Raw genomic sequence first — 27,996 nt, 5'->3', positions numbered from 1 at the left:
CCATATCCCAGGCTAGAATGGGAGAGCAGAGGTAGAGAGGAAAAGGGCAGACACGGAGCAGGCACAAGCAGGGGTAAGCCGCTTGATCTCCCCACATCACTTGCTCCTCGCTGCCTGCCCCCCCTGCAGCAGGTGGGGGAGGATGAGTTAAAGACAATCCTCCAATAATTAGGTTCTATACATGGGAAAGTTGTAACAATTTTTTTTTAATAAATTTTCCATGTATAGAACCTAATTATTGGGGACTCATCTTAGGGAGAAGTGAACACAGTATACTAAGTAGATCTACCTTTTTCCACGACTACCAAAGTTGAAAATATGGGAAAGGACTAGACATCGGGATATTCATAATCCTACCCACCTTCTCCCCTAGTGATTGATGGGAATTGACTTTTGATGTTTAAACTATAAAAATATCTTATTTGAGGATTATTTGAATTTAGGGAGAAGGGATGCCAAACCATTTATGGCAGAGTATTGCATCTCAAACTAGCCAAATCCATCACAAGTTTTATCCTAGTTGGCTGCCAGCAAAAGCAGCCACTCCTCAATTGAGCAGCCAGTTTGATGACTTTGCCACAAAAATGTAAAGCCTAGAAGCACATTAAATAAGTATGGGCAGAGCAAGTGGGAGTAATTCCTTAACTCATTTAAACGTTTTTGCTTCCTTTTCAACTGGAGACAGGAACTCCTCTTCCTTATAAGGAAGAATTACTAGAAGACACAGAATCTTTTTAGTGGCTGAGAGTCTGGGATTCTCCAGGCAATATACAGACTTTAACTTCTACGAATATGCAGGGATTAAGAGAGGCCATAAAAATCTCACCTTTTCCCAAAAAAGCTCCCAGGAAGATGCTGCATACAATAGTTGAAATCATGTGGACAGGAGCTATTCAGACTAAAGACAGGTTCATAGGAAAAAAAAGGGGGTAAACCTGCAAAATAAGTCTGGTTCTAGAAAACTTGCTAGAAGAGGGATACAATTCAACTGTAAATCAATTTAAAACTATTTCCCCAACCAAGACTCATAGAGGTAGTCTTCATATAACACCATAGCCTGTAGAAAGATTATATTCTTTTATTGATTTCCTGTTTTACAGATCCAGGTTTAACTTTCAATAATAAAGTTCAATAAATTGATTCCTTAATCATAAAAACTTGCTTTACACATTATTTACAAGTAGCCAGAGACTACAGCCATATAGAATGTCACAGTTATACAATGTACCTTCACACAGGACAAGCTGGGGAAGAGAAAGGTAACTGCAGTGACATACATTCAAAAGATCAAGTTGTGGATATGCACAGTGCATTTGGCACAGCTCATTAAGGGTTCATCTACACAGGTTTGGCCAGAAAAGTTAATCCCAGTTAGCTGAAGGTCCAAATGTAAGAGTGTACTACATGAACTGAATTAAATCTTTGTGGACATCTGAACTCAGAATTCAGGCAGCCTTAGTTTACTTCACTGTCAAACTAAATTAAGGCCATTTGAATTCTGAACATAAAAGTCTGCACAAAAGTTTAATGCTGTTTACTCAACACACTTTAAAATTCACACCTTCAGTCAAGTGTCCTTGTGTAAATGAACCCTTAATATTAAGGTCTGACTCTGAGGCAGAAAACCATTTCAGTTCAGATATACCTGAGCCTGTCAGAGGCCAAAAGCAGTTCAGGTAAAGTGTTCTTTGGCAGGCTGCAAAAATCAAAAGACAGAATTTAAGAACAGAGTTAAACCTCTCTTCATCTTTTTTGTTTACTGCCTGTACCAGAACTGCTTGGGTAACATCATAGTTTGGGATTTAGAAAAGGTGGTCATTACCTCAAGAAAATGGGATTCTTAATACTGAGTATTAAAACAAATTATTGCATCTCCCTCAAAGAACAAGTCACCAAATCCTTTCAAAGACATATTTAGTTGTTTATTGGGAAAATGTTTCTTTCACGGCAATTATAAGAAACCAAGAAAGCATTTCACCTAAGTGTTCATCTTTCTAGCACAACAGAAAGAGGGTAAACATCAAAAGCCCACAAAGATTCTTAAATACACTGTAAGGGTTTGTCTAGTCCTTGAAAGGATCAGCTCAGTGCAGTCAGCAACTTGATCAAAGTCCCTTTCTCTGACATAGGGCATGAAATGAATCAGATCATGTTTTATAACAGATTCCTTTTGGAATAGCCTCTTATCTTAAAAGAAAGGAAAATAAAGCATCACTGCTAACAAGTAATATCTTCTACAAATCTGCACTGTTACATTTATTACATCCCTTCATGACAAAACATTGGGCGCTACTTTACAAAAGCATTCATTTAAAATGTGGTAGTTCCCTTTTTAAAACTGAAGAGATTTCCTCTGTAATACCTGGCTAGGTTTCCTACCTTTGTTTAAAGCCGAAGATGAACAGAGAGCTGAAACACTTGTTCTACAAGTTCCATGAACTCATGGACAGAAAGTCAATATACTCTCAGAGCCATGTTCAGCAATAAACTTAACAGATGCTTTTAGGTACTGCTTGGCCCAAATTATGAAATCTTGTCAACCAATATTTTTAAAACAGCTTATTTCAAGTGTACTTTCCCTGCAGGCTTAATTGCATGACGACACTTGCCAAGAGGTTGTTAGTTCTACAACTGCCACGGTTCTTTCCGCAGATATCGGATGTAATGCCCTACTGCCTGTTACATTTTTGCTTCATGATCTCAAACGTTGAGAGCAACACAGTAATGAGTATTCACTTAATCCTTTACCCTGTTATGTTTAAGTTTTCTGAACTCAAACTTACACGTAATACATAGTTCAGTTCAGAATGTATATTTCTAGACCAGGGCTGTCCAACTGGCAGCCTGTGGGTCACATGCAGCCCAAGGGGTTAAGTTGTGACCCCCCAGACTCCCATTTCGCCACCGCTTCCCCCCAGCGTTGTTCCCACTGCAACAGCAGCCAGCTTTGGGCTCCCCCTCCCTCCTCCAGCTGCTTCTTCCTGCCCAAGGCAGGTACAGTGCAGGGAGCAGAGAAAAGTCCACGGCCATGTGGAAGTGCAGTGCAATGTGTGCGTGTGTGTAAGGGGAGGCGGGGAACACAATGCAGTAGGGCAGGGGAAGAATGTGGGCACAGCAGCAGGGACATCTGTGTGGCCCAGAGGCCCATGGCAAACCCTGGAATGGCCCTTGCCCATGCACTGTGTGGCTCCCAGCCACTTGGAAGTTGGACAGCCCCGTTCTAGACAACAGTCTGAGACTCAGCTGACAAATAAACACACTGAGCCACTGTAAAACAGTGATACAGAAAGTGTGGTGACAATTTGTACTTGCTCCTGAAACAAAAACTAGCAGAGTAGTTTCCTGGTTCTAAGCAAAAGATACAAACCTGAATCACATATTTAACTGTCTCCACTTAGAACCCCCCATCTAGAAGTTTACTTGCCCTTAAATTCTAAATCTAAAAGTCAGTACAATATGAAAAAAAAGTAGATTACATTAATTAGACACCATAATTTGAGCCTCTCAAAATATCAAAATATAATTGGGGGTGGTGCAAATCTAATGGCAATTGAACTAAGAATCTGATTTCCCTGGATGAAGAGAGAGCTTATTTGAAGTTGTAGATAAAAACTTTTGAATAGCCAGTTTTTAAACCTTGTTATCTTTAACAAGGAAGACCGAATATATTGTAGGAGACTAATAGAGCTAATGCACTTAAGTTAAAAAAAAAATTAGAGTCCCTGTGGTCTCTTCAGATTCCAAAACTGGTTACCTGTGCTTTTTATCCTGCTACTGAATTTTTTTCATTCCATTTTAAGATTATCAGAACATTTATGGACACATTTAACCAGGTCATTAGATCCAAAGTGCTCAGCTACAAGCAGCACAGCTAAAAACTGGAATGGACGGACATCTGATGTTTGACTATTCTTCCACCAATTTGAGAAATACCTTCAATCAACATGACATCTTACACTGCCCTGTAGATTTCACAATGATACATTGAACTCTTACACATCTTGGTAAGAAAAAATAAATAAAGAAAAGAAAAACCAAATTAGTGGGGGACATTAAGCTGTTGAGCACCTATGCTTACATTTATGCAACGTCTTTTGCACAGAGAAACAAACCTCTATGTTCCCCTCTCCCCATTAACAGACTCTCACACGCGCACACACACAGACTCTCTAGAAAGGTAAGACACTTTTATTGAGTTTGTTGATAAATTAAAAAAGGACTATGGACTGGATTTGTACTGATCACAGGTGCCTGTAAACAGAGACAGAGGATCCTTCCTATGGAAAAACTGGTTGTAGTGTGCTCAGATGTATCACTTTCCCCAGCGCTGTTCACAAGCCGCATAGCGAAGGAGGGCAGAGAAGAAGTCTTCATAATTGATATTCAGATGTGAAGGCAAAGAACTAAGGAAGCAAAAATGAAATGGGAAGAATGAAATGAGAAGTCATTTATCTAAAGGAATATGGCTGGTCAGGAAGTAGACTATTTTTGGTCATTTAAGTCAGTCACACCATTAATTGTTTTAATATCTTGGTACCCCTCCAAAACAAAGAGCTTATTATCTACAACCTCAACAGAAACAACTAAATTGGTAGTTAAATACCTAGATACCTTTTCCAATTTTAAATGTAAATCTCTTGTTTATGGGGCATCCTGAAAAATGTGTGTTCAAAGACCAACTGTAATTTCAGTGCTAGAATATCTGACATTAATAACAAGTAATTGACTTTACTATAATTAACTGTACAAGTTTCTTGGGGATCCACTACTCTCAAAATGCTTAAACATCTAATGTAATGTCGTTAATATTCTGTCAACATTTTGCCACTTATTTTTTCAAGGATACTTTTGCTGGACTTTAAGTAGCCTTCCTAGAAGAGGAAAGAGTTATACAAGAACATTGAACATTGAGTGCAAGACCACTACAGGGGGTAGTAGCAGTGAAAAGGCCATTCCTAACACTGAACATCAAAGCAGCTTATTGCTGCTACAGTCATGAATTAGTGTCAAAATATTTTAAATTAGTGTCAAAGTATTTTCTTAGCCCCTAGATGTTTAGCCTTCTGTGGGAATGATTTATTGTATTCAGTTACAGATATTTCCAAAATTCCCCTAAAAGCCCTAGAAAAAAAAGTCCACAAGTATTGTGTGCTTATCCTAACAGCTTCAGACATAGAAATATCCCTTTGTAGATGGCTTGGGGTATGTACGAACAGTTGGTCTTAAGTTGCAGCAGAAGCAATTTAGATTTCTGACTAGAGGGTAGTTAAGTATTGGAACAGGCTACCTAGAGAAGTTGAAATCTCCATCCTTCAAAATTTCCAAGAGCGGTTTGGACAGACACTTGGCTGGGATGGTTGAGTCAAGGATGATCCTGCCTTTACCAGCAGGCTGGACTAGATGACCTTGCAAGATCCCTTCCAGTCCTACTTTCACATCTATGCTGGCAGACAGTCTCTTCAAATTAAACTCGGGAGACTGACAAGTTCATTCTAACAACTTGCAAATATGGGCAGAGGCCAACAGAGCCTTGTTTAACTCTCAGGAAGAAAAAATGTAGGAGCCAAAATCTTGCAGTTATTCAGAGAGGAAAGGCCAGCAATGTATGCATTCATTGAAACAAACTTCAGTCACCCTGAAACAAGATGATGTAAAACAGTGTCATATGAAACTCAGTACTGACAGTTTGATAAACCTATTCATTTATAGAGCCACTGGAATATAAACAGCTGATTTTTTTTTTCCTAAAGAACCTTGCAGATAAAAAAAGGCACACAATAGAAGGATTCAAGGCATCCTAACCAAGATGGGCTTGACTGTACTTCTGAAGGGGGAATTCTTTTGCCAGCCATGATCAGGGGAAAAATGACACTGAGAGGAAGAGCTGGGGTTAAGAGAGATGCATGGCATATCTGCATGCACTACTCCACCTGTGCCTTAAAAGCACAAACTTTTACAGGGATCATAGATTGTGCATTTCTTGTGGGGCAGGTAGAACCTTAGGAGTGAAATCCAGTCAATTCTGTACCGATGAATTGTACCAAAATAAGGATCTCATTTCTGTTCTTTTCACAAACCTGCTTCAATTAGTCTTTTACTACCTCAGCTAGATCTTATATGACCTGCTTTTGTTTACTGCAGGAATTTTGTCATTTTGGACACTGATAATATAGGAAGCCTCGCACCTAAGAATTTTAGCTTAAAACAATGAAGACGATGAACTAATGGAGCAATTCCCAGCCAGGGTGTCATGGCACTGTTAGGTTTGCAAATGATTCACAAGATAAAAATCAGAGATTTCAAACTGAAATCTACAGTTGTGGTCTGAGTCCTTTGCAACAGAAAAACAGCTCTATTTTTTCCTACAGTCAAAAAAGGATGAAAACAAAGAGCTAACACTCTGTGAAGGGTGTTGTGGATCATTCAAGGGTGCCGAGTCTAAAAAGACTGAGAACTACTGGACTAATTCACAGTTCACCAACTCACATGATCTCTGTCAGTCTTATGTGCCAAGGAAGGAATCCCAACGTGCTGTCCACAGGACCAAACTTTAATATTAAGTCAGGGTCAGGAAAACCTTTAGTACCTACAAAGCAAGAGAATAAATTTATTAAGTCTGTGGTAGTCAAAAAAAAGATACATATGGAATGAGTACACCGTGACAATACCCAGCAACCAGTGGACTAGCTAAGCCTGCACAAAAGGATGCCTTAAATGCCCTGGTTCTTCATTTACATTTTTGCTCAAAAGAGTTTCATGTTTTGGTGCCATGCTTCACCAGCTGCATTAGCTTGGTCCCACTTAAATCATCACACCCCACCATCTTATCAGTGAGGTGCATTTTCAAAGGTCATCAAGGCAGACAACTCCATGTCCCTTTGAAAACTGGCTGCTACTGATTGAGCCATCGCAGCCTCTTGGTGCAACATATAGAACACCTACATGAAGAAAAAGATCACCCACAGAGTGATCTTTCTATATCTTTGCTTAGTTTACAAACTAAACATTCAAGCTTCTCAGGTCCCTGCCATTGGAAGGAGAGAGTTATGCAAATTTTTAAAATAGAAAGTCTGTATCCTATTTTCTAGTAGTTAAAGTGAAGATCAAGTTAAGGATTATATAAATATAAATGATAAATGAAGGTATACTTATGGACAAATGAAGCTCTCTATACTATCAGACAGAAGTATGTGCCGTCATTAAATAGACACGTCTATGCAAGTCAAGTGCATATACAGATGGCTTCAGTCTTCATCCATTTAAAACCAGATGTGCCATCTGTGCTGCTGTACAAGTTTGCCAGTTACATCAGAGATAGGCTTCCTCATTCAATCAGCTACCAGACACAGCATCACTTAATTATCACATGCTGCTAGGTTGGCATTTCAGAAAGATACTGCTAACTCCACTGATTGCTAGTGCAGGAGTTGGGAGAGAAAAGTAAATGTTAACATGTCTGCAAACATCTATAAAGGCAGCCTGATCTGCACACACAGGTTTGAAAGTTTTCTATTTCCCAGAAATCCTTTAAGCAACTGTTCCCAGAAAGCACTGAAGGTGGGAAGCACCCCAGATTAGAAAGCATACATAAAGAATATTCAGCAGTAAGAAACAGGTTTGTAGAGTAAGGTTCCTTTAACACAGAACAAGAGCATACACAAACCATTAGGTTTCTTACTTCCAAAGCTACTACTGTACATCTTCATTGTTCCCAACTCCTACGAACAAATACACTACATAGCTGTTCTACAGCACTTCCCATCAACAAACAAAAGCACTTTAGAAGGGTGGCTAGTTTCATCATTTCTGTTTTAAAGGGGAGGAAAGGGTGATGCAGACTAAGGGTAGTATAGGCAGGCTTAAAAAGGAACTAGACTCATTCATGGATAGTTTGTTGAATAAACAGCTATTAAATGGAACAGTTAAGGATGACATCCCTAAACCAGTTCTGGTGGATGCCAAGGAAAATATAAATAGGGACAGTATATGAAGAGCTAGGTCATTCTAGATCAGTGATTCTCAACTTGAGATACTCCATTCCTATCAACTGTGAATGAAGCAGCACCCCAAGGTAAGAGCTAATTAATTTACTGAATTGCAGAGGGGCTGGGCAGTGTGGGCAGGACAGTGGCCAGGCAGAGACAAGCTCAAGCCTGCACTTATCTCCTCACACCTCACGGCAACTTCCAAAAGGATCTCAGAATACTCCAAAGTGCACCCAGGTTGAGAATCATTGCTCTAGATGGTAAGGGGTTCCATATTTGAGAAGCAGCTATTGCAACATTCTCCAGCAAGTGGAGTGCCCCAGGCATTGGTCTTGGGGCCAGTTTTGTGAAATATCTTCATCGATGATTGGAAGGTGGCATTGACTGCACCCTCAGTAAGTCTGCAGATGACACCAAGCCAGGGCGAGGCAGTGGGGTTAGAAGATATGCTGGAGGGTAGGGTTAGGATTCAGAGAGACCTAAACAAATTGCAGAATTGAACCAATAGAAATCTCATGAGATTCAATAAGGATAAGTGCAAAATCCTGCACTTAGGATGGAACAATCCCATGCACCAGTACAGGCTGGGGGATGACTGGCTGGGCAGCAGATCTGCAGAAAAGGACCTAGGGGTTACAGTGGAGAATAAACTGAATATGAGCTAACCGTGTGTCCTTATCTTTAAGAAGGCTAATGGCATTGGTTGAAGTGTTATCAGCATGTCTAGAGAAGTGATTATGCCTCTATTCAGCACTGCAGCTTATCAGTCATTTGAAGTCCGGTAGAAATCAGCTGTTTAAGTGTGGGAATACCTGGGTTTTTAAAGTCCACATTTCCTGGATAAATATTTTGACTCAGATACAACAAAGTGATATCCCATTCATCTTCCACAGGCTGTCTTCAACTGCATGTGGTTTACCCAATAAAATGCAAGCTGAACTATGCCAGAGAGATTTACCACACCTACATTTGTGGGAACGTTTGTGTACCAGTTTGTCAAATTTTCCAGCTAAAGGCTGAATTTGGAAAATCGAGAAACTTCATTTCTATCTGAAACAAAATTTCTCTAGCTGAAGGAGCAGGAGTGTCTTTATGTGCTTTCATCTGGATGGCAGAAACCTTCCTCCATTCAGCAGTTGTGGGGTAACTGTGCTAACACAATAGCAGCTCTGCTGCCACAGCAGAAGAACTGAGCAGCAAAAGGATGTTATGTAAGCCAGGCCTCAGAGTCTCTCTACTGCTCAAGTCCTGTTCTGCTGTATGATCAATATCACTTAGATTGCCTTTAAACTTAAGTTACCTAAGCAACTCAAGTTGTCAGGACAGCTTTAATTTTTTTTCAGCTGTCTCCAGCATGCTTCTCTCCATTCATCAAAAAGAAGGAAGGTTGTTTTGTATACAGAATGCTCAGAGGTGTAAAGATTTATTAGAAAAAAAAATATATAGGACAGTTAAAGAGGTCTCAAAAGGAGGAATTACTAAACCTCTAAAGCAGGAAGAGACAACTAAATGATATGACAACTAAAAGGTGAGAGGAGGCTAAAGGAAAACAGCGTTTTTTAAACTATTTTAAAGGATGAGTATCTTGAAAAAGACTGAGAATATTATGAGAGGCTAGGGGAATCAAGACATGGACAGAAGTTCTTAATGGTTTGATGTCCTCCTCAGGACTTATCTGTAAGGAGATTACTATAAGGCATTCCTTTCCTTCTTCCCTCTAGGCACTATATAATACTTACTACTTAGCAAGTTGTCCAAGACATTAACATCCAGGTCTGTATATTTTCTTTGCTGCTGTGCTACCAACTGGCAAAAGTTCTGAGCAGCTCTCACTATGTCTGCTTTTCCATCTTCTGGGGACAGCACCTTCAGCGCAGATTGGCAATTTAAAACTGCAAGCAGAGAATAAAGGTAGTTTTAGAGTAACTATATTTCTAAAAGAAAAGCATATTTGCTTATGACTTTAGGTTATTGATGAACTATTGAAAAGCACTGATTTGCAGGTATAAGCTAAAATTAAAGGAAAAGGAAAACACAAAGTCAGGGTAACAAGTCATGCTGCAAGTCACAGGTTTCTTGCTAGTTGGATCCAGCTCCCATACCTTTTTAATAGGCTGCACATTCTACATATAAAAGATAAAAGCCAAATGATGCAATTTTGGTGCTCTGGGCAGAGATGCAAGAGGACACACAACATGCCAAGCGCTACAGAGCTGAGGGGAGGGAGGAAGCACTATTGTAGGGCACAGAGGAGGCAGAGTAACCCCAAGAGACTCAAGCACCCTCAGCTGTTGCCATCTCTGTCAATGCTCACTGAGGGCTCCCATTCTCATGCTCCCTCTAAAATTAGTGCACAGGGATGCTTGGCTGCCCCCAGTTACAGTGCTGGGAGTCATAACGGTGCTTGGTTTTTCTTATTTTCCAGCTGCCTTTAAACAGAAGTTCCAGCTTCAGGTTCTCATTGCAAAGCAAGGCTGAAAGCTTGCAAAAGAATCAAGGAACTCAAGTGAGACAAGCATAGCAATTCTGCTAGGGCTAGTTCAATAAGATGTAAACATACAAAGACTAAGAGAAAGTTAGTGATGTGACTGGACTTGTACTTTAACACAAAGCAGACTTTAACCCATCGCCTCTTAAGTGCTGCTGCTTAGCAAATTAGAACAGATTCTCGTTACTTTATGATAGTGGTACACAACCTTTTCACCCTATACTACCCACCAAACCAGATCTGCTCCCCTCCCCGCTCCAATCCTGCCGCCACCTACAACATCTAGCACACAGGGCATGTTACCCAGCCTACTGGGCACTGCCTCTCCCCACCAGTCTGGAGATTTGGCAGGAGTGGCAATTAACATTGACACTGCTCCTGTTGCAAATTTCCAGACCAGCAGGGAACCCTACAAACCAGATGACATGCCTCTGTAGGCCTGATCCCCACCACCCCGCTGCCCCAATCCAGCCACTTAACCTACTAGGTCTGGCCATACACTGGTATTACTTGGCACATGGGGCTTCCTACAGGGCTAAAAATTTGGCAACAGGGGAGTGACATTCAATGCTGCCACCACTCCCCCATCACCAAATTTCTGGCTCTGTAGGAAGCCCCGTGGGCCAAATGAAAATGGCTCTGTGGACTGGCCCACAATCTAGAGGTTGAGGACCTCTGCTTAAACCTAGTCGTGGATTCTTTTCCTTCCTACCCATCCCACAGGCTTTGTCCATACTGCCATGGCACTAAGGGTGGCAAACAGAGGCTGGCTAATGAGTAGAAAAAACAAAACAAAATGAAAATGTAGAGGAATTCCTGCCTATAAAAGTCAGTTAGTATGGCATCACATCAAAAAGGTGTTCCTCAGTCCTACAGGCAACTTTAGACTATTAGCTGCCAATATACAGGCTGACATTAATATTATTCATTTTTTTATGCACACTGAAAATAATGGTCCCTGATCACGCTTGGGATCCTGTGAACAAGCATGTAACACCAGTTTAGAATGGTTACAAGTGTGATTGGACTGAGGGGGTAGGAAGGAAGAGGGAGAAGAATTCAGAGGGTTATGCATGAATATAGACGAATGATACATATGTATTGGTGGGTCCCATCAACCCTACCTTGATCTGCTTTGTCTTGATTTGCAAACTCCATTTTGTATTTAGAGTAATCTAGACCCAAAAGCTCTTGTTGCTGTTTTAAAATTTCATCCATTAACTTTGAGTTATTCCTCTTGAAGATCCCTTTAAAAAAGAAAAGCAAGCCACAAGTCAGTCTACTTTTCAAAAAGAAGGTTATGCAAACAAAACAGACGGTAAATGTCAGCTTTAAACTGGAGTCCACAAGGACAGTAGAGAGTTGAAGCAGATGATACTGCTCAAATCTGGTTTCAGTATGGCCTTGGAGGAGAATAAAGGTAAATATAAACAACTTGAGGTCAGGCAAGTGCTGTTGCTGTTCCTTGCCTGATCTCGAATTGAGCAGTAACATTGCTTCACTCACCCCCCTCTCCTCACCCCCTCATTGCATAAATGCTGTCCCATTCTAGAGGCAATTTGCTATTTCCACATTAGATAAAATTTAGAGAGGAGAATAATATACATCATATATGACAGAGGGCCATGAAGGGTTGGCTGCTGGGCCGCGGCTTGAGCACCCCCCCCCGCCCCCCCCCAAACCCCTGTCTGTCTGCCTGGGCAAGCAGCTTCTGCTGCTGGCAGTCACGTGCAGGGTTAAAGCTGGGCAGCCCTGGGAAGGAAGCAGTCAGCTCCATGCACCCCATCCTGCTGCCATGGCTATGCCTGGTGAGGCACTGCCTGAGAAGCAAGTACCAGGGCCTGGCTGGGCAGGGCCTACAGCTGGGATCAGGGTGGAGGGGGCACCTGCACAGCCTCCTCCCCTGAAGAGTCTCCTGGTGCCCACAGCTACGGTGCCCCAACTTGCACCTGGGTTTACACATTTACATATGTAAATTAGATATTTCTATTCATGGTCCGCCAAAATTCTTTGAGTGAGTTTGCTGTAGTATAAAAAGAGGTTGGTAACCACTGATATAGAAGACTGGAAGTCAGCACCATCACTGTTTTAATGCCATTCGTACACTAGGCTCCCCCAGTGACCATGGGTAAGTCTCGAGTTTTGCCTTAGTCTCTTCAAAAAACTTCTTAAGAATAGTTACCAGCTCTACCTGTTAGTGTCTTTAAAGCATTTTGTAAACCAAATTATGCAAGGATGTATAGCTAGGGCAGGCATGACCTTTAGAGGCTACAAGAACAGTGAGAACTTTTATCATTAAGTATTAGCCAATGACAGGATCAACTTACTCAACTGAAGCTTAGACTATTACTTCACTTTGAAGTAGTTTATTGCCCAATAAAGCAATACCCAAATACAAGAAGCCATGGTAATTTTGCCTACCGGGCCTGGTAAAAGCCACCAGGAATATACTAAAAACATACCTCCAATATGACTGCTCTCTACCAACAGAAGACAAGAAATGGCAAAGCAAACATATCTCTATGTGGTATATTAGACTCTACAGAATTATATTCTTGCCTTCATCTGCTTGCATGCCAGCAGCCCCTTACAAGGTTAGGGATAGCTGTCTTAACTGATGCATATTACAAGCAGCACATTGTCACAGTCCATACTGCAATATGCGGGGAGGTACAACTGTATCCAAAAGAATTGTGGGCTTTTTGTTTCCAAGTTAAATTGTGTGTGTTGCCAGTGTAGCACAATAATCCATTCTTATCATGGGAAATAGTAGTAACAAATTATAGGGGAGAGCGTAAGTATAGGTGACGTTTCTGAAACAACTGGTTGGACAAAAATTGAACAATGGCAAGTAACACTGCTTGTGCAGAACACATTAAATGACAGATCATAAATAATTAATGTCCTATTGAATCTACCCTTCACAAGGACACTGATAGTTGCTTAATCTGTACCCACATGCCATGCTCCCGCATAATATTAACAATCCAGCCCACACAATAAGTCAAAAGGGAAGCTTGGACTGGAATGCATTGTAGCTCTCTATATGCTGGTTTCAGGTTTAAATAAGATGATGTTTCTGAAGAACCTGTATGTTAATCCTGTGTACACATTAAAAAAATTCTTGCTCAAAAACTTGGTTAAAAAATTAGTGGTAGTAAGGGAGCACAAAGAGGATTTCTAGGAATACCTCACCTGGCATTTGGCTACAAGTTTTGCTCTTTTTATCCCTTCATACAGCTAGTAAGACAAGAGGCCATTGGGAAGAAATGTGGTAGTAACCAAACAGCTACAAGTAGGCTCCTTTCAGCTGGAAGCATTAAGGTTGGAGTCTGAGGCTTGCTTCTCTCTAGTCATACACCAATTTGGGGGATGGAAGGAATGGGTGGTCCTGCAAAACTGGCTGCAGCGTAAGATAAACCTGTTCCACCAAGGTTAAGCCATTCAAGGGCAACATCCCACAAGTTCTGACAGCTCCCACACACACACACTTGCTTCTTGGAAAGCCACGGAGGCACTATCAAAAAGGAGTAGTTAGAACAGCAATTCTTGTTCTTCAAATGTAGCATAAGCCACTTAAGATGCAGCCATTTATATTGAAAAATGACTAGTCCTATTCATGCAAAGTAGCAGAGGCCTATCCAGAATGCCATTTAGCAGGCTCTGGAATAACCAGGAGATTCAGAACTCCTTTACTTTCAAGAGAAGTCTGTAGTGTGAAGCTTAACAAACAGAGTTTGGGGTACAGAGATTTTTCTAGGCCAATAGTTTTCAAATTGTGTTCTGTGGAGTCCTGGGGTTCCATGATAGGTCATCAGGGGATCTGTAAAAAAATGCAAGGTTCTCCACCTTGGGAGGAAAAACCTGCACGGTGCTTATAGGCTCAGAAGTGGAGAAGCTTGAGAGGGTGCAGAGGAGAGCCACGTGCATGATAAGAGGTCAGGAAAACAGACCTTATGAAGAGAGGCTGAGAGCCATGGGACTCTTCAGCCTGGAAAAGCGCAGGCTCAGGGGTGATCTGGTGGCCACCTATAAGTTTATCAGGGGTGATCATCAGGATCTGGGGGAATGTCTGTTCACCACAGCCCCTCCAAGGCATGACAAGATTAAATGCTCACAAACTCCGCTGTGACTGATTCAGGGTGGACATAAGACAGAACTTCTTCACTGTCCGAGCCCCCAAGGTTTGGAACAGACTGCCGTTGGAGGCCATTTAAGCACCCACTTTGAACACCTTCAAGGACACATTTGGATGCTCATCTTGCTGGGATCCTATGATCCCTGCTGACTTGGGGGCTGGACTCGATGATCCTCTGGGGTCCCTTCCAGCCCAAATGTCTATGAAATCTATGAATATGACAATAAGTCTTAACTGAGAAACCACTGCACCTGACCCCTTTATGGTAGGCTCTTGTGTAAAAGGTCATGTCCTTGCCCTCTAAGGGCCAAACACCACACACAAATAATATAATAAGAATGTTTCGGGGGAAATCTGACATGTTTGTAGGGCTTTCACCATCACAGGAAAATTACTCAAAAAAATTCCCGTAAGAAGCAAGCATTTATCCCACAATTATTTTACTTTTTTTCCTATAGCCATGGAAGAATGTCTTTTCATGGGCAACACTGCCTTCATAATCTTTTTCCTTCATTTTCCCCTCTTAGCCAATCGACTAAATTATAATGAATATTTTTCTTTAGCTTTCTTCCACAACCAGCTACTGGATCTCAAAGACAACTTCTACCATGCTAATAAATGATAAATCAGTCATAAACCATTACACTGTAAAATGTATATGACCTGCTTTCTGCAGTTACCTGCTACTGTATTAAGGACTGTCGTCTGATGATTAAATTTATTTCATAGATTTCATAGACATTAGGGCTGGAAGGGACCTCGGGAGATCATCGAGTCCAGCCCCCTGCCCAAAGGGCAGGAAGTCAGCTGGGGTCATAGGATCCCAGCAAGATAAGCATCCAATTTACTCTTGAAGGTGTTCAATGTAGGTGCTTGAACCACCTCTGCTGGCAGACTGTTCCAGACCCTGGGGGCTCGGACAGTAAAGAAATTCTTCCTTATGTCCAGCCTGAAACCGTCTTGCAGGAGTTTGTGACCGTTCGACCTCGTCATCCCTTGGGGCGCTCTGGTGAACAAACGTTCCCCCAGATCCTGGTGGTCACCCTTGATAAACTTATAGGTGGCCATCAGATCACCCCTGAGCCTGCGCTTTTCCAGGCTAAAGAGTCCCATGGCTCTCAGCCTGTCATCATAAGATCTGTTTTCCTGACCTCTGATCATGCGCCAAGTCTCTTTCTTCTGTAGTGCTATCCAACGTAGCACTGCTGAGCCTATAAGGGTGCTGCAGGTTTTTCCTCCCAACCCCAAACTGATGCACTTAATCCCCAATACTAATGCCAACAACTATATTTTAGTGATATCTTAAAACATGGAATAGTGTTCCTTCTTTCTCACCCGTTATATTTTATTTATTTAAACCACAGGCCTTTTGAGTCTGGAAATGTATCTTACCACACATTGGTATGGTACACAGCACAATGAGGTCTGAACCACAGATCTGTATTATAATACAACCAGAACAAAAAGCATCTTGGTGGAGATGGTCCTACTAAGAATTACAAGCATTAGTTTAGACAAAATTTTACATGTAGGAAGCCTTTCAGAGGTAGACCAGATTCCATCATATAAATACAGTGAGAGTTGCATCATAATACTGAACACATCTACAAAGTCAAAGTTTGTGAAGTAGTAAAGTAACGGGGGCGGGAGGGAAGAAAAGACAGAGAACCAATCTAAAGGGGATGCCAGGGAATCTTTACATACACTGGCTGCTGCTGCTTGCATCAGGAACCCAACAGATTAACTCTACCTACTTGCCCCCTGGGCACTGAAAATGCTTGGTATACCACCTTCATTCTGAAGCACTACTCGACTATTATCTTACTCATATTCTCAAGTAATCCATTGAAGAGGTGACTGCCACTACAACTTATAGTGTTTAATTGCTCTGTTATTTTATTATTGATGGTCATCACATGATTCCCTCTACAAACTAACCAAACCCACAACTTCTAAAAAAAATGTTTCAAGTAGCAGTAGCAGCCAAACTAGTGCTGCATCTATACAGCTGTACCAAGCTTTTGATTCTACTGCTGCTTTTCTAACAATGCTCTAGAAAAAGCTATATGATGTACTTTATCCAGTGCATCAACTAACCCTGATCAACAAATCTGTTATAGTCAAATCTTACTTATTTGACAAGACAGAAGTGTCCTGTTGTTGGTCATGATAAATTCTTGCCTAGCAAATCACTCCATCAAGTGTAGAAAGATAAGCTTGTGTGTCAGTCAGCTTCACATAGCTTAGCATCTATAAAATTTTATCCTGGCACACAATCAGAGTGAAGTGAGCAAGTAAGCTCAGTTAAAAAGACAAGTTTCCAGTCCTTTAAAGGCAAATGAACCATTTTCCCCAGAATGTATTCTCATGCTCTTTGTTAGCAACACACTACTTCCCCAATAAATTGTGCATATATTCATCACCACAATCCAAGGCCTCTTTCCGTTAAGAATATTCACTTCCTCATTCAGTGGTCACAGCTATCCAGGCAACTCCCAGGATACATAGGCCTACCTAAGGCATAATGTCAAGGCCAGGAGAACCTATAAAGTTGTTATGGGGTGCACCAATACAGATTTTTTTGGGCCAATACCGATGACTGATCATTAATGAGCCATATTGGCTAATATCAATCCAATTGCTGATATATAGCCCAGCAGCTTGGAGAGCGGTGTCCGACTGGTAAGTCTGTTGGGAAGAAAGGAGCAGGGAAAGAGAGGGGTGCATACACACTCCCAGGGGAGGCATAGGGAGTTTGTTTCCCCAGATCCATGAGGGGCAATGAGGGGCTGCCACTGTGGGTGGCACTGGCCTCTTCCCAGGGGAGGGGTTGAGTTGGGGGGTGCACTCAGAGTGGGCAGCAGCAGCGCTGGGATGGGGGGGGCTACAGCAAGTTCTGGGGTGGCTGCAGGCCCTCCACCCCTGTAGCAACCCTCTCAGTGCTGCTGCCACCACCCACCCCAAGCACAGCCCCAGCCCAACCCCCCACCAGGAAGAGCCCAGTGCTGGGCCTGAGTGTGCAGCAATGACCCGCTCTCACCCCATACACAAATGCAGGGGGCACAAGCTCCTGATGCCTCCCCTAGGGGTGCACACAGAGGCAGGAGCAGGGCCCCCCCCCCGCAGACAAGCCATGGCTCTGTCCCACACCCTGCCCTGCCCCAGCTGGACAGAACCTGCCCTTGCCCCTGCTCCAGCCCCACTCCCTCCCTCAGTGCGGGGGCCTCCATCTGACCCCCCTACGCATGCACACAACATTTATTGGCAACATTAATTGGCCACGTCATCCAAAAAAAGCTGACTGCCGATAACGTCAATTTTCCTTTTATCACTGCCGATACAATAGGGACCAATGTATCTGTGCACCTCTAAAGTTGTTTTAAATCTCTTGAAGTGGTACAGTAATTGAAGCTTGCACCATCATCAAATCCCTTACTTGTATCATTCCACCAGGATCAACTGTCTCTGAAGTCCAATTTAGCATCTACCTGCAACCACTGCAATGGGTAAGAAGTTATGGACTTTGGCACCAACACATATGCAAGAGTTGTCTCCTTCATTTCCACCAGCACCACCACTGACATCAAGAAGGGCTCTTCACTGAAGTTGCCTCCTTTGCTCAACAATGGGCAACTGCTTTGTGTTAGCCTGCAACTCACATAGTAAAAAGGCACCACTTGGAGATGCTGCCATTTCCAAGCAGCTAGATGATCTTATGCTCCCACTGCCTAGCACGTGACTTTGCTAGTTTCACCAACAGGTCACTTGCCAAGCAGGGTACCACAATGCCATCTGGGTAAGCACAAAGGTGGGTGGGAAGAAACTAAAGATCACTGCTATTTCGTGTGTGTTCAATAACATGGCATAATGCAAATGCATTAGACTTCTCGCCTCACTGCTGACTGCACCTAAGGCTTCAAATTCAAGGGCTTGGTCCTGATCTAAGTCTACCTGTTCAGCCACATCATCCTGGAGATGTAACCAAGCCACTGCAAACAAACCACCTACAAATGGTCCCCTGGGCCTCATCCACAACCCTGGCATAAGCTCTTGCCATCATTCCACCATCACACCTGTGCTCCATCCTAAGAGCAAAGTGCAGTCCTCCAACTCACACCCCCTGTGGAGATCCATGCCAGCCACAAGCAGCTGGAAACTTCACATGCCTTCCCACTGTGGAGTCGAGTGAAAGAGGAACTATCTGAAGGTCCCTGCCTAGCAGCCAAATGAGCACCTAGTAACTGGGGATGGAGACAGAAGGCAGGACAAAATTCTGTGAGGGGATTCTGGGACCCAGTCCACCCTAGGACCTTCTCTCTTTGCAGCTGTATCAGAGTCTCTCTCTTTCACTTCAGACCCGATCAGCTACACTCCCAGAAAACCATTTACCTGGGGACAACGTGCATGCCATACAATGAAACAAAGTTATGGTGAACCAATCTGGGAACAGTTTCTGTGGTCTGCTGTCAAGCCTAGACTTCCATCTACCCCTGAAGTGAAAACAGCATTGAGGTGTCCTGCTCAGGGAACCATTTACAAGCACTCTTTACAGTAAAGCCTGCCCCCAACATGCTCCCCACCAGAGCTACAGGCTAAAAAAATATCCAGCTCACCTGGCCTGTCACCTCTGTCCCTCCTTTGAAGAACTAAACTAAGCAGGATTGCTATAACAAGTGACACAGGGAAGTTCCCTTTTCAAGCACTTTGTAATCCCACTGCTATGACTCTTAATGTAAATCACCTGTATGTAATGAAAGCATGGAACTCACTGCCACCAGAACCTGTGGAAGCTGACAGTTTAGCCAGATTCAAAAAAGGAATTTGACTAATTCTTGGAGAAAAGGGGCACTTGTTGTGCCCCCAACACCCATGCTCAATAGCTACATCTGAATCAGAACTTCCCAGACTTTAAGTGATGCAAGCTGCAAGTGTGGGACACACACACACAGACACACACACACACACACACACACACAGAGAAAACAAACTACACAATACCTCCCTCCCTCAATACCTTGTTCACTGTACTTTTTAGCATCCACTCTGCCACTGTGCGACACAGACCTATTTGATATGCCATAGGGCAGCGGTTCCCAATCTGTGGTACGCAGTCAACTTGTCAGTGGTATGTGTTAATAGATTATAATTACTTTACATGACAAAAATTTGCTGGTGGTACTTAAGGTCCTGTTGTTAGAAATTGGTGGTGCACAATCTGTTAGAGTTTGGGAACCGCTGCCATAGGGGAACATGGGCCAATGCGTAGGGTGACCATACATCCCAGATTGTCTGGGACAGTCCCAGATCTTGAAGCTAGTCCAAGCCAGCAGAGCAGCAGGAGTAATTATTTCACAGGTTTGATGGGGTCAATGCCTACAAAGTAATACTATAAAGCTCCCTTAATAATGGGGGCAACAACTCATTACCTGGTACAACTGGAAAAAGAAAATAGAGAAGCGAGCAAGTCACAGGTTCATAACAAAGGAACTGGAAGCAGACACTAGCCAGCACCCACTGCCCCCAAATGAATCAAGGAAGGTTATGGACACCAACCATTTAAACTGTGCCCAGAGACTGCAAGAGGAAGACAACCCCACACGTGCCTAGGTTCACCTGGCCAGAGCCTCCTTCCTGGTTTGGTAGGTAGCCAGCTTGGCCAGAGCCATGAAGTTGACCAGGAGGTCCAGGATTTGGTGGGGCAATGGACAGGTCTATTTGTCAAATCTTAAGGGGTGTGGGCATAGGCCCACCAGGTAATCTATTAGCATCCTTCCAATGGGGAGGCTACAGAAAAGGATGACAATAATAATAAAAAAAGCCAGAGATGGGAGTGCTCCCAGACAGAGCCTCCTTCCTGGTCAGGTTTATAGCCCACTTCACCAGGCCTGGGAGGAGGCTGACCAAGAGGTCCTGGGACTTGGTGGGGCCACAGACAGGGAGTGTATAAAGGAAGAGGCACAGGGAGCAGCGCAGCCAGAACCTCAGCAGGGGCTCCTGGAGGAAGCGGCAAAGAAGCTTCGGTCTCCCTCTATTTGTAGAAGCGGCAGGTGTCAGGGTGGCCCTGAAACATGCCAGACGCCAGTCCCTGGTGGCTCAATTGTGTGACACAGGAGTCTGAGCTGGATGGACCTAGGGTCTGATCCAGCAAGTGGTAGACAGAAAAGATCTAACCCTCCCACTCCCCCCAATGGGTCAGGCACAGACAGAGGAGACCCAGCCCTCCCGGGCTCACCGTCGTGGTCGTAGACGCTGACATAGGAGATGCCGAGGGCCATGCACCACACCACCAGACTGGCCATGTCGGCGTAGCTCGGCTCCTCGCTGGCCACCACGAGCCCCAGGTGCACGGGCAGCTTGGAGAGTGCGCGGCCGTCCAGGCGCCAGCGCTGCCGCCGCCCGAGGCCGCCGGGCACCCTCCGCGCCGCGCCGGGTTTGTGGAAGGCGAAGCCAGCGCCGGGAGCCAGCAGCGCGCACGAGGCGGCGGCGGCACGGCGCCAAAGCCAGGCGCGGGGCCCGGGCCGGCCCCGCCACCGCCGCCGCCGCCGCAGCCAGGCCAGGAGCGCACGCTGCAGGCACAGGAGCGCGTGCAGCAGCCGCCATACCAGTTCACACGCGCCGCTCATCGCCATCGGCGGGCAACGGCCGTTCAACGGCGGCGGGGGGGGGGGCACGCAGGGGAGGCTCAGACACGGGCTCAGTCTCGTGTCACCGCCGCGGGCGCCGTCACCACCATCCTCGCGCCTCACTGCCGCCGCTTCAGCCGCCCGCCGCGCGCTATGACCGCCATCCTCCTCCGCGACCTCTCACCCCACCGCTCATTGGCTGGCGCGTCGGGCGGCGCCGCTGCTTCCGGGGACAGCGGCATGAATGACGTGGCTGAGAAGGAAGAGACGGAGCTTCCGCGGGGCGCTGCCTCCAGGCGCCGCAGCGCCCCCCTGCCCCTGGCGGAGTGCGGGCGGCGAGGCGGAGGCAGGTAGCCCAGGGCTGCCGGGCCGGGGTGCTGTAGTTGCCCGATGTGTGCAAGGAGTTGAACCCTTGTACCATGAATGATAGACCATACTACAAGTGATCGAAATGTACAGTGACTTGGGAGGCAGCTGAATTGATGCACCGTATGCAAAACTCCAAGTCGCTCTCAGGCAGTCTTAACTAACTTTTGGGAGTTTGTTTTATGTCAGATAGGCCAAATCAGTTGGGAATCGTATCGACTGAGCAGAACACAATCGTTCCAAAAACCGTACAGATTGAGTGGGCAGAAGTCAATCCTTCTAGCCACCCTGTGGGGCGCTACAACCGGCAAGCATGCTCTGTCTCAACCTCTTGCCCTGAGGCTTCAGATACGCCCAAACCCATTGGCAGGTGTCCTGTGTGCATGTCCAGGTCTGGAAGTCTTGGGATTTGGATGCCCCCAGAAACTGCAGGCAAGCATCCTCTTCAGAAATTTCCTATACTCGATCTTAGCCCACAAGAGGCGAGGAAGCAACTTTTGGATTTACAGTCTCTCTCTTTTTTTTTTTTTTTAAATTTTTTGTGTTCCAAGTCAAATCAACTCCAAATCTGAGAGTCAGTCCAGATCCATCCTACTGGCAAATATTCTCCACCCCACCTGGGGCTTCTGATGTTTCCAATCCTTCGGTGGCATCCTACATGCAGGCCTAAGCCTTGAGGTTTGGGGTTTGGATGCCCCAGGGGTAAGCTAGGGAGGGGTGTCCCTTTTCCATGAAGTGGGCATAAAGCCAAGATCTTCCCACTCCATCAGCTAAGTGGGAGATCAACTATACATAACCTTTGTGGGTAACTACCTCCATGCCAGGAGAGCGGTTGTCCCCCATTGCAACTAGGAAAGCTGCCTCGGTGGTCACGGTGTTTCCCCCGCCAGATAAGTATAGGACTACACTTGAACTGACCTGAAAGGCCAAGAAGAGATTTGGATTTACAGTCAGTGCTTTCTTATTACTGCTTGCCTCACAATAAAGAAACACTTCCACTTTGATGACCCAGTTCTCACTCACTTTCCACGTACAGTGAGCAGTATAAAGTAAAGAAGATGACTTATTTGCATACTTATTCCTATAATTTTTGTTTTCAGCATAGGATATTTTTCAGCAAATACAATCATTTTAAGCTTCCAATACACTCTTTTCATATTTAGGACCTCACCACCACGCCTGAGGTGTTTGCCTGGGAGGGATCCTGAGCTGGAGAGGCAGTGAAATGTATCCAAGAGCTCAGCCCAGAGTTTTTATTCAGAACACAAAGGGCACATCCTCAGACATACAAATGCAGTTTGAGTTGCCACAGACCTGTCTGTGGTGTTGCAAACCACACACACTATACATGCAGGTGTTTGCCACGTTGCTATTTTCAGATGCCGGAGATTCTGATGTCAAAAAAATCTGCACCAGAAAAAGGGTGGCACATGTGGTGGCAAACCAACTGTAATGGCGCTGGAATGAATTAAAACCAATCTGTGAAACAGGAGCTTTCTTACCAGGAGCAGCTCCTAGGCAGCAGGACAAAGGCTAGCTTGACTAGTGGAACAGCAAGATGCTCGAACAGGAAGTTGAGGTTAGACATTAGGCAAAGCTTTCCAACTGGGAGGGTAGTAAAGCACTGGAAGAGGTTATCCAGAGAAGTTGTGGCATCTCCAGCCGTGGAGGTTTTGAAGGCCGTGTTAGACAAAGCCTTGGCTGGGATGATACCGCTGGAGGTGGTCCTGCTTGAAGCAGGGGGTCGGACTATATGGCCTCCTCAGGTCTTTTCTGACCCTAATTTTCTATGATTCTATGAAAAAGACCTGTAGAACAAAAAGTTTACAAGGGATTGGGTAGATTGAAAGGACCCCAAAGTCAACTGACTCTCTCAGCATAGCCTGACTAGAAGTGGTGTTGCTACTGCCAGGCAGTTGGCTTTAAGCTTTGGGTGGAGCAAGAATCAAAGAGAGGTGCAAGTGCACCAGTGCACATCTTCCTGAATCTGACTGTTCGTCACATATAACACAATATATATTTTTATTCAGGGAAAAGAAACTAGAGGTTTTACTAATGTAGCCCAAATGTATTATTCCATTTAAGACTGAAGCAGAAATGAAAATAGCTTTATAGGAATGTGTGTTAGTTTGCTATAGTGTACAGTATGTATTGATAACACAACAAACTAGGCAAGAAAACAGAAACAAACTCCAATGATGTTGCTGCTTTAGTCCTCTAGTCATTAGACTTAATCTCTTTCAAATGCATAAAACAACATCAAGCCTTCTTGAGCATCTTGACAGGACATTCCTTGCTTTACTGAAAGATATTTCTACACCCAAGTTAAAGTTTTCCTCTAGGGTTAAAAACAGTATTCAGGGCTGTGGAATGGGAGCTACATTACCATAGCTGGCAGACAGCAGAGTTGCAGAAGAAAGAATAGCTTGATTAGTGGAACATTAGACCATTAAAAAAAAAGGAGAAGGTTGTTTATACTTATGTGCGGCCGGGTGGGGGTGAATAACGAAATCTCTCTCCCTGGGACTTGCCTGCCGTGCTTTGGAATGATGGAAGAATACGAAGGTAATTCCCCAAAGGGAGAGGGTGTAGTAAATCACCCCAGAAACAGGATAAAAGAAAATTGGTTTATTAGTAACTTCCCTGAAGATTGTGTACCACCCTGACTGTTCTCACAGCTCGCAGTCTCCCTTTTCTCCACCACTGAGTAGCTCACTCCCCCAAGTCAGTCAGCTCCACTCCAGTCCCACTGTCTTCCATCTTTCCTGCGGTACCAACAGATCCTTTCTCCATGGGACCTTCTCTCAGCCAGTAAGTTTCTCCTCTCTTTCTCACCTCCTTACTTCATCAGTCACCGTGATTACCTACACCCAGTTAGCCGGTCTTATCCACAAGCTACTCCAGCACTGGGTCTGCCACTCCTGGCTTCCCTGCTGAATTTCTCCACGCTGTGCCCCAGGGGGTAAAGGCAAACCCCTTGCTGTGGACTTAAGTAGCTGCTGGCTCCTAATCAGTTAATATTCTCAGGGGTGCCATCCCCTTCCCGACTGTGTTTACTAAGTAATTAACTTTGCCCTGTCCCTGACCTGACTCTCCCCCCCACTCCCTTCCCCTTTGCAACTTAGTAACATCAAAAGAACAGGGCTGTCTTTGCCCTGTTCCCTTATAGAATGAAGAGTTCAGAAGGAAAGAGGTAGATTACAGTAAGCCACAGTCAAGTGACCCCTCACTGCATCCTGAATAGAAGGGCTGTGCGAAACAGCACCGTTCTGCTTCAACTTCTGTTTCGATGTTTCAACAGATCAGTGTCTCGTTTTGAGTTTTGTTTAGTTTTGAAAGCACAGTTCCATTTCATTTCATCGAAACTGTTTTGATGGTTCGCCCATAGGCTATAATGGGGAAGCATGAAACTGCCTATAACGTTGTCATTTCTCGCCTGATTCAGATGAAACTTGCAGGGATCGTAGCTCCTTCTGAAGGAATAAAGCCTGCCAAGTTTCAAGGAGATAGGTGCAGAGTTATATAGGAAACTGCACCTCAGGGTGTTGACAAGCAAAACTGTCACTTGCTGGCAACAGCAGCTTCCTGTCATCCGGCAAGCAGATCCGGAGGCCTGCACCCCTGGGAGGGCTGTGCTGGACTCCTTCCAGGGGTATGGGCCCCTGACCTGCCTGCCAGATGACAGAAGGCTGCTGCTGCCAGCTGGGACCAGCCTGCACCCAGCACTGGGAAAATTGGTGCCGCTGCTGGCCCCACCTGGTAGCAACAGCATGCTGTTATCCAGCACACAAATCCAAGGGCCCACACCCCAGGGATGGCTGGGGGATGTGCCAGAATCCTCCCAGGGGATGCAGCCCCTGGATCTGCGCTGAATGACAAGAGGCTGCTCCTGCCAGCTGGAACTGGGATTGAAAGCCAAGTAAGCCCAGCTTTGAAACTTTAAATGTTTCAAAACTTTCAAAATGTTTTGCGTGCCCTTGTTTCATTTCAAAGCTGTTTTGAAGGCTTTTGTTTCATTTTGATTTCACTGTTTTGAGCTTGAAACACATTGAAACAGCTTCGAAACAAAACACTTGGTGAAATTTTGCACAGCCCTACTGAATAGCAATGCTGCTGCCACTGCTAGGCAGTGGGTTTTACACTTTGGGTAGACCAGGAATTAAAGAGGAAGTGCAGCTGCACCATTGCACCCTTCTCTGAATCCAGTCCTGGTCAAACCTCAGCACTGGGTACCTAATGCTTAGACACGAGTCTTGGATCTCCAGCAGTATGTGTTGTGACTGTCTCTGTGTGTATGTGGCAGGGGGAAGCAAGTCCACATTAAAAAAAGAAGCCCTCACCTTTCACCTGTAAGTCTGAAAAGAAGAATGTGTTCCTGAAGAGACTGAAAAACCAGACATGGTAGGCAACCCATTGTCTCTGGTGCTAAAGCTCCTCCTGTGCTGGCTTGGGCACATGGTGTACAAACTCCTGGGGCCATTAGTTTAATTCTGATCCCATAAGTAGGGTTAGGCTCAGTTAAATGAATGTCAAACAGGAGAAACGTCAAAAGGAAAAGTCTGGTTTCATTGATGACAATGCTTTCACTTTGCATCAGGTTTTAGAGAAGACATGATTGCTCCCCCTTCCCTTCTGCTCCCCCTGCCCCCTCCCCCCCCGAGTCACTAATTTACTGAAATCAAAAATTTGTAATTCAGCTGCCTCTTCTCACCCATTTGTGTTTCTTCTTTCCTCCTGGAATAATGTACAGTACTCTGTACTTCAAATATGTGCAGAGTTCAATGGCACCCTCTGGTTTATCTTTATGAATCTTTCAGTAGATGTATATGTAGTTACATAATTCAAGAGCTTTTTTTGGAAAAAAACCTTCCTAAAAAGCAAGAAAGAATATAGCCTCTTTCTTAAAATAGCCAAAACATGGAACTCTTGGTTTATGACTAAAATTTATATTAAGCACAACCCAGATGACAGACTATAAAAGTGGCTCATCTGAAGTAGTGGAAAAGTGTATTACACAACTGAGTGAAGAAGAAAACGATAAGCTGAAGAAAGCTTTAAAAATTAGTAATAAACATATGTTATAGTCTTTCCTGGATTGGTATTTTGACATTATAGGAAACTGAACACCATAGGCACGTCCACACATGCAAACACATGCGCTTGCAGCAGCTCAAACAGAAGTGGTGCAAATTAGAGCCAGGGCTTTTTGCCTCGGCCCACATACTCAGACATGCACTTTGTTGTGGAGCAAATTGTGCCACCTGGGGCAAAATAACCCTGCCTGGCTCCTCCTAGATCTGCTGCTAGGGGGAGCCAGAACCCCGGGGCCAGCACTTGTGCTGTCCCCAGCAGTATAAAAAGCTGTCCTGTCAAGTAGCTCAGGAGCTTCTGAGGCCCAGCCCATTGGTACCTGGGGACACTACCCCTTGTGCCAGCTGGACTTCTGAAGCAGTCCTAAGAGCTCCCTGCACCCTCTACCCACTGCAGGAGTCTGGCAGTGGGGGCTGCTGCCTGGCTGTGACCTGCTGCACATCTGGCAGACCCGGATGGGGACTGCACAGCCCGTAGAGGCATCTGCCCCTCTGGGCCAGCAGCCAGTGAGCTGTTGCTGCAGGGTTGGCCTCTGTGCAGCACTACTGTCATGTGTACCCCCCTGTCTGGCCACCTGGGCAGCTATCGCCCAGAAGATGTTCCAGGTGTGGTGGCCTGTTGAAGCATGTTCTCCTGGCCCCATTTGGCCAGGAGGTCAACCACAGCCAGCTAAGTCGAAGGCGCCAGCTCCGAGCAAGCAAGGCCCTGCCACTGGCCTCCCTAGCACGAATTCTGGTGTTCCGTATTGGAAAACTGAAAACAGGTGCTATGGCCCCCACACAAGGGCTACAGCCCCCCAACAAGGGCCAAATGGCCCCCACAGAGGCTATGTCCCCCCAAGGGCCAAATGGCTTCCACAGGGGCTACGCCCCCCACAACAAGGGACAAATGGGCCCCGCAGGGACTACCACCCCCCCGCAAGGCCCACATCCCCCACCCCAGCCCCCCAATTGCTGCCTCACCTGGCCCCATCCCCCACCAGTTGCCACAGCTCCCCCAATGGCTGCCCCACCCAGCCCCACCCCCCACTTGTACCCCCAGGTTCCTATGGCTGCCCCACAACCCCAGGCACTGTCACTTTAAAAACAAACAAACAAACAAACAACAAAAAACACGGAATAAAAAGGCAGGGAAAAAATATACAGCTTATATAGTCTAAAGTAAACCATATTATCTCCAGTCACACTCACAAAGCAAGAGGCTACGTGCCACTACACTGGCCTACTATGGACTCAGCATGCAAAACTCTTGCTCTTAGCAAAGCTCTTACTATTACACCCTGCATTCATACAGATGCCACTTATG

At 44.9% G+C, this 27,996-nt stretch overlaps 1 protein-coding gene across 1 annotated transcript; it reads right to left on the bottom strand.

Moving 5' to 3' along the window:
* Positions 1-1,063: 1,063 nt before the first annotated feature.
* Positions 1,064-21,434, bottom strand: NUS1 (NUS1 dehydrodolichyl diphosphate synthase subunit). Its single transcript, XM_090038523.1, has 5 exons — positions 20,844-21,434; positions 11,598-11,720; positions 9,725-9,877; positions 6,487-6,586; positions 1,064-4,403 (listed from the first exon to the last, which is right to left on the bottom strand). Exons 1-5 carry the CDS (start codon positions 21,238-21,240, stop codon positions 4,313-4,315), a joined length of 864 nt encoding a protein of 287 aa, XP_089894649.1. The 5' UTR covers positions 21,241-21,434; the 3' UTR covers positions 1,064-4,312.
* Positions 21,435-27,996: the final 6,562 nt, after the last annotated feature.

The sequence above is a fragment of the Crocodylus siamensis genome, chromosome 1 (genome assembly GCF_052110815.1).
Source record: "Crocodylus siamensis isolate JL-2025a chromosome 1, ASM5211081v1, whole genome shotgun sequence".
Taxonomy (NCBI): Eukaryota; Metazoa; Chordata; order Crocodylia; family Crocodylidae; genus Crocodylus; species Crocodylus siamensis.
This window is presented reverse-complemented; position numbering and strand designations above follow the sequence as displayed.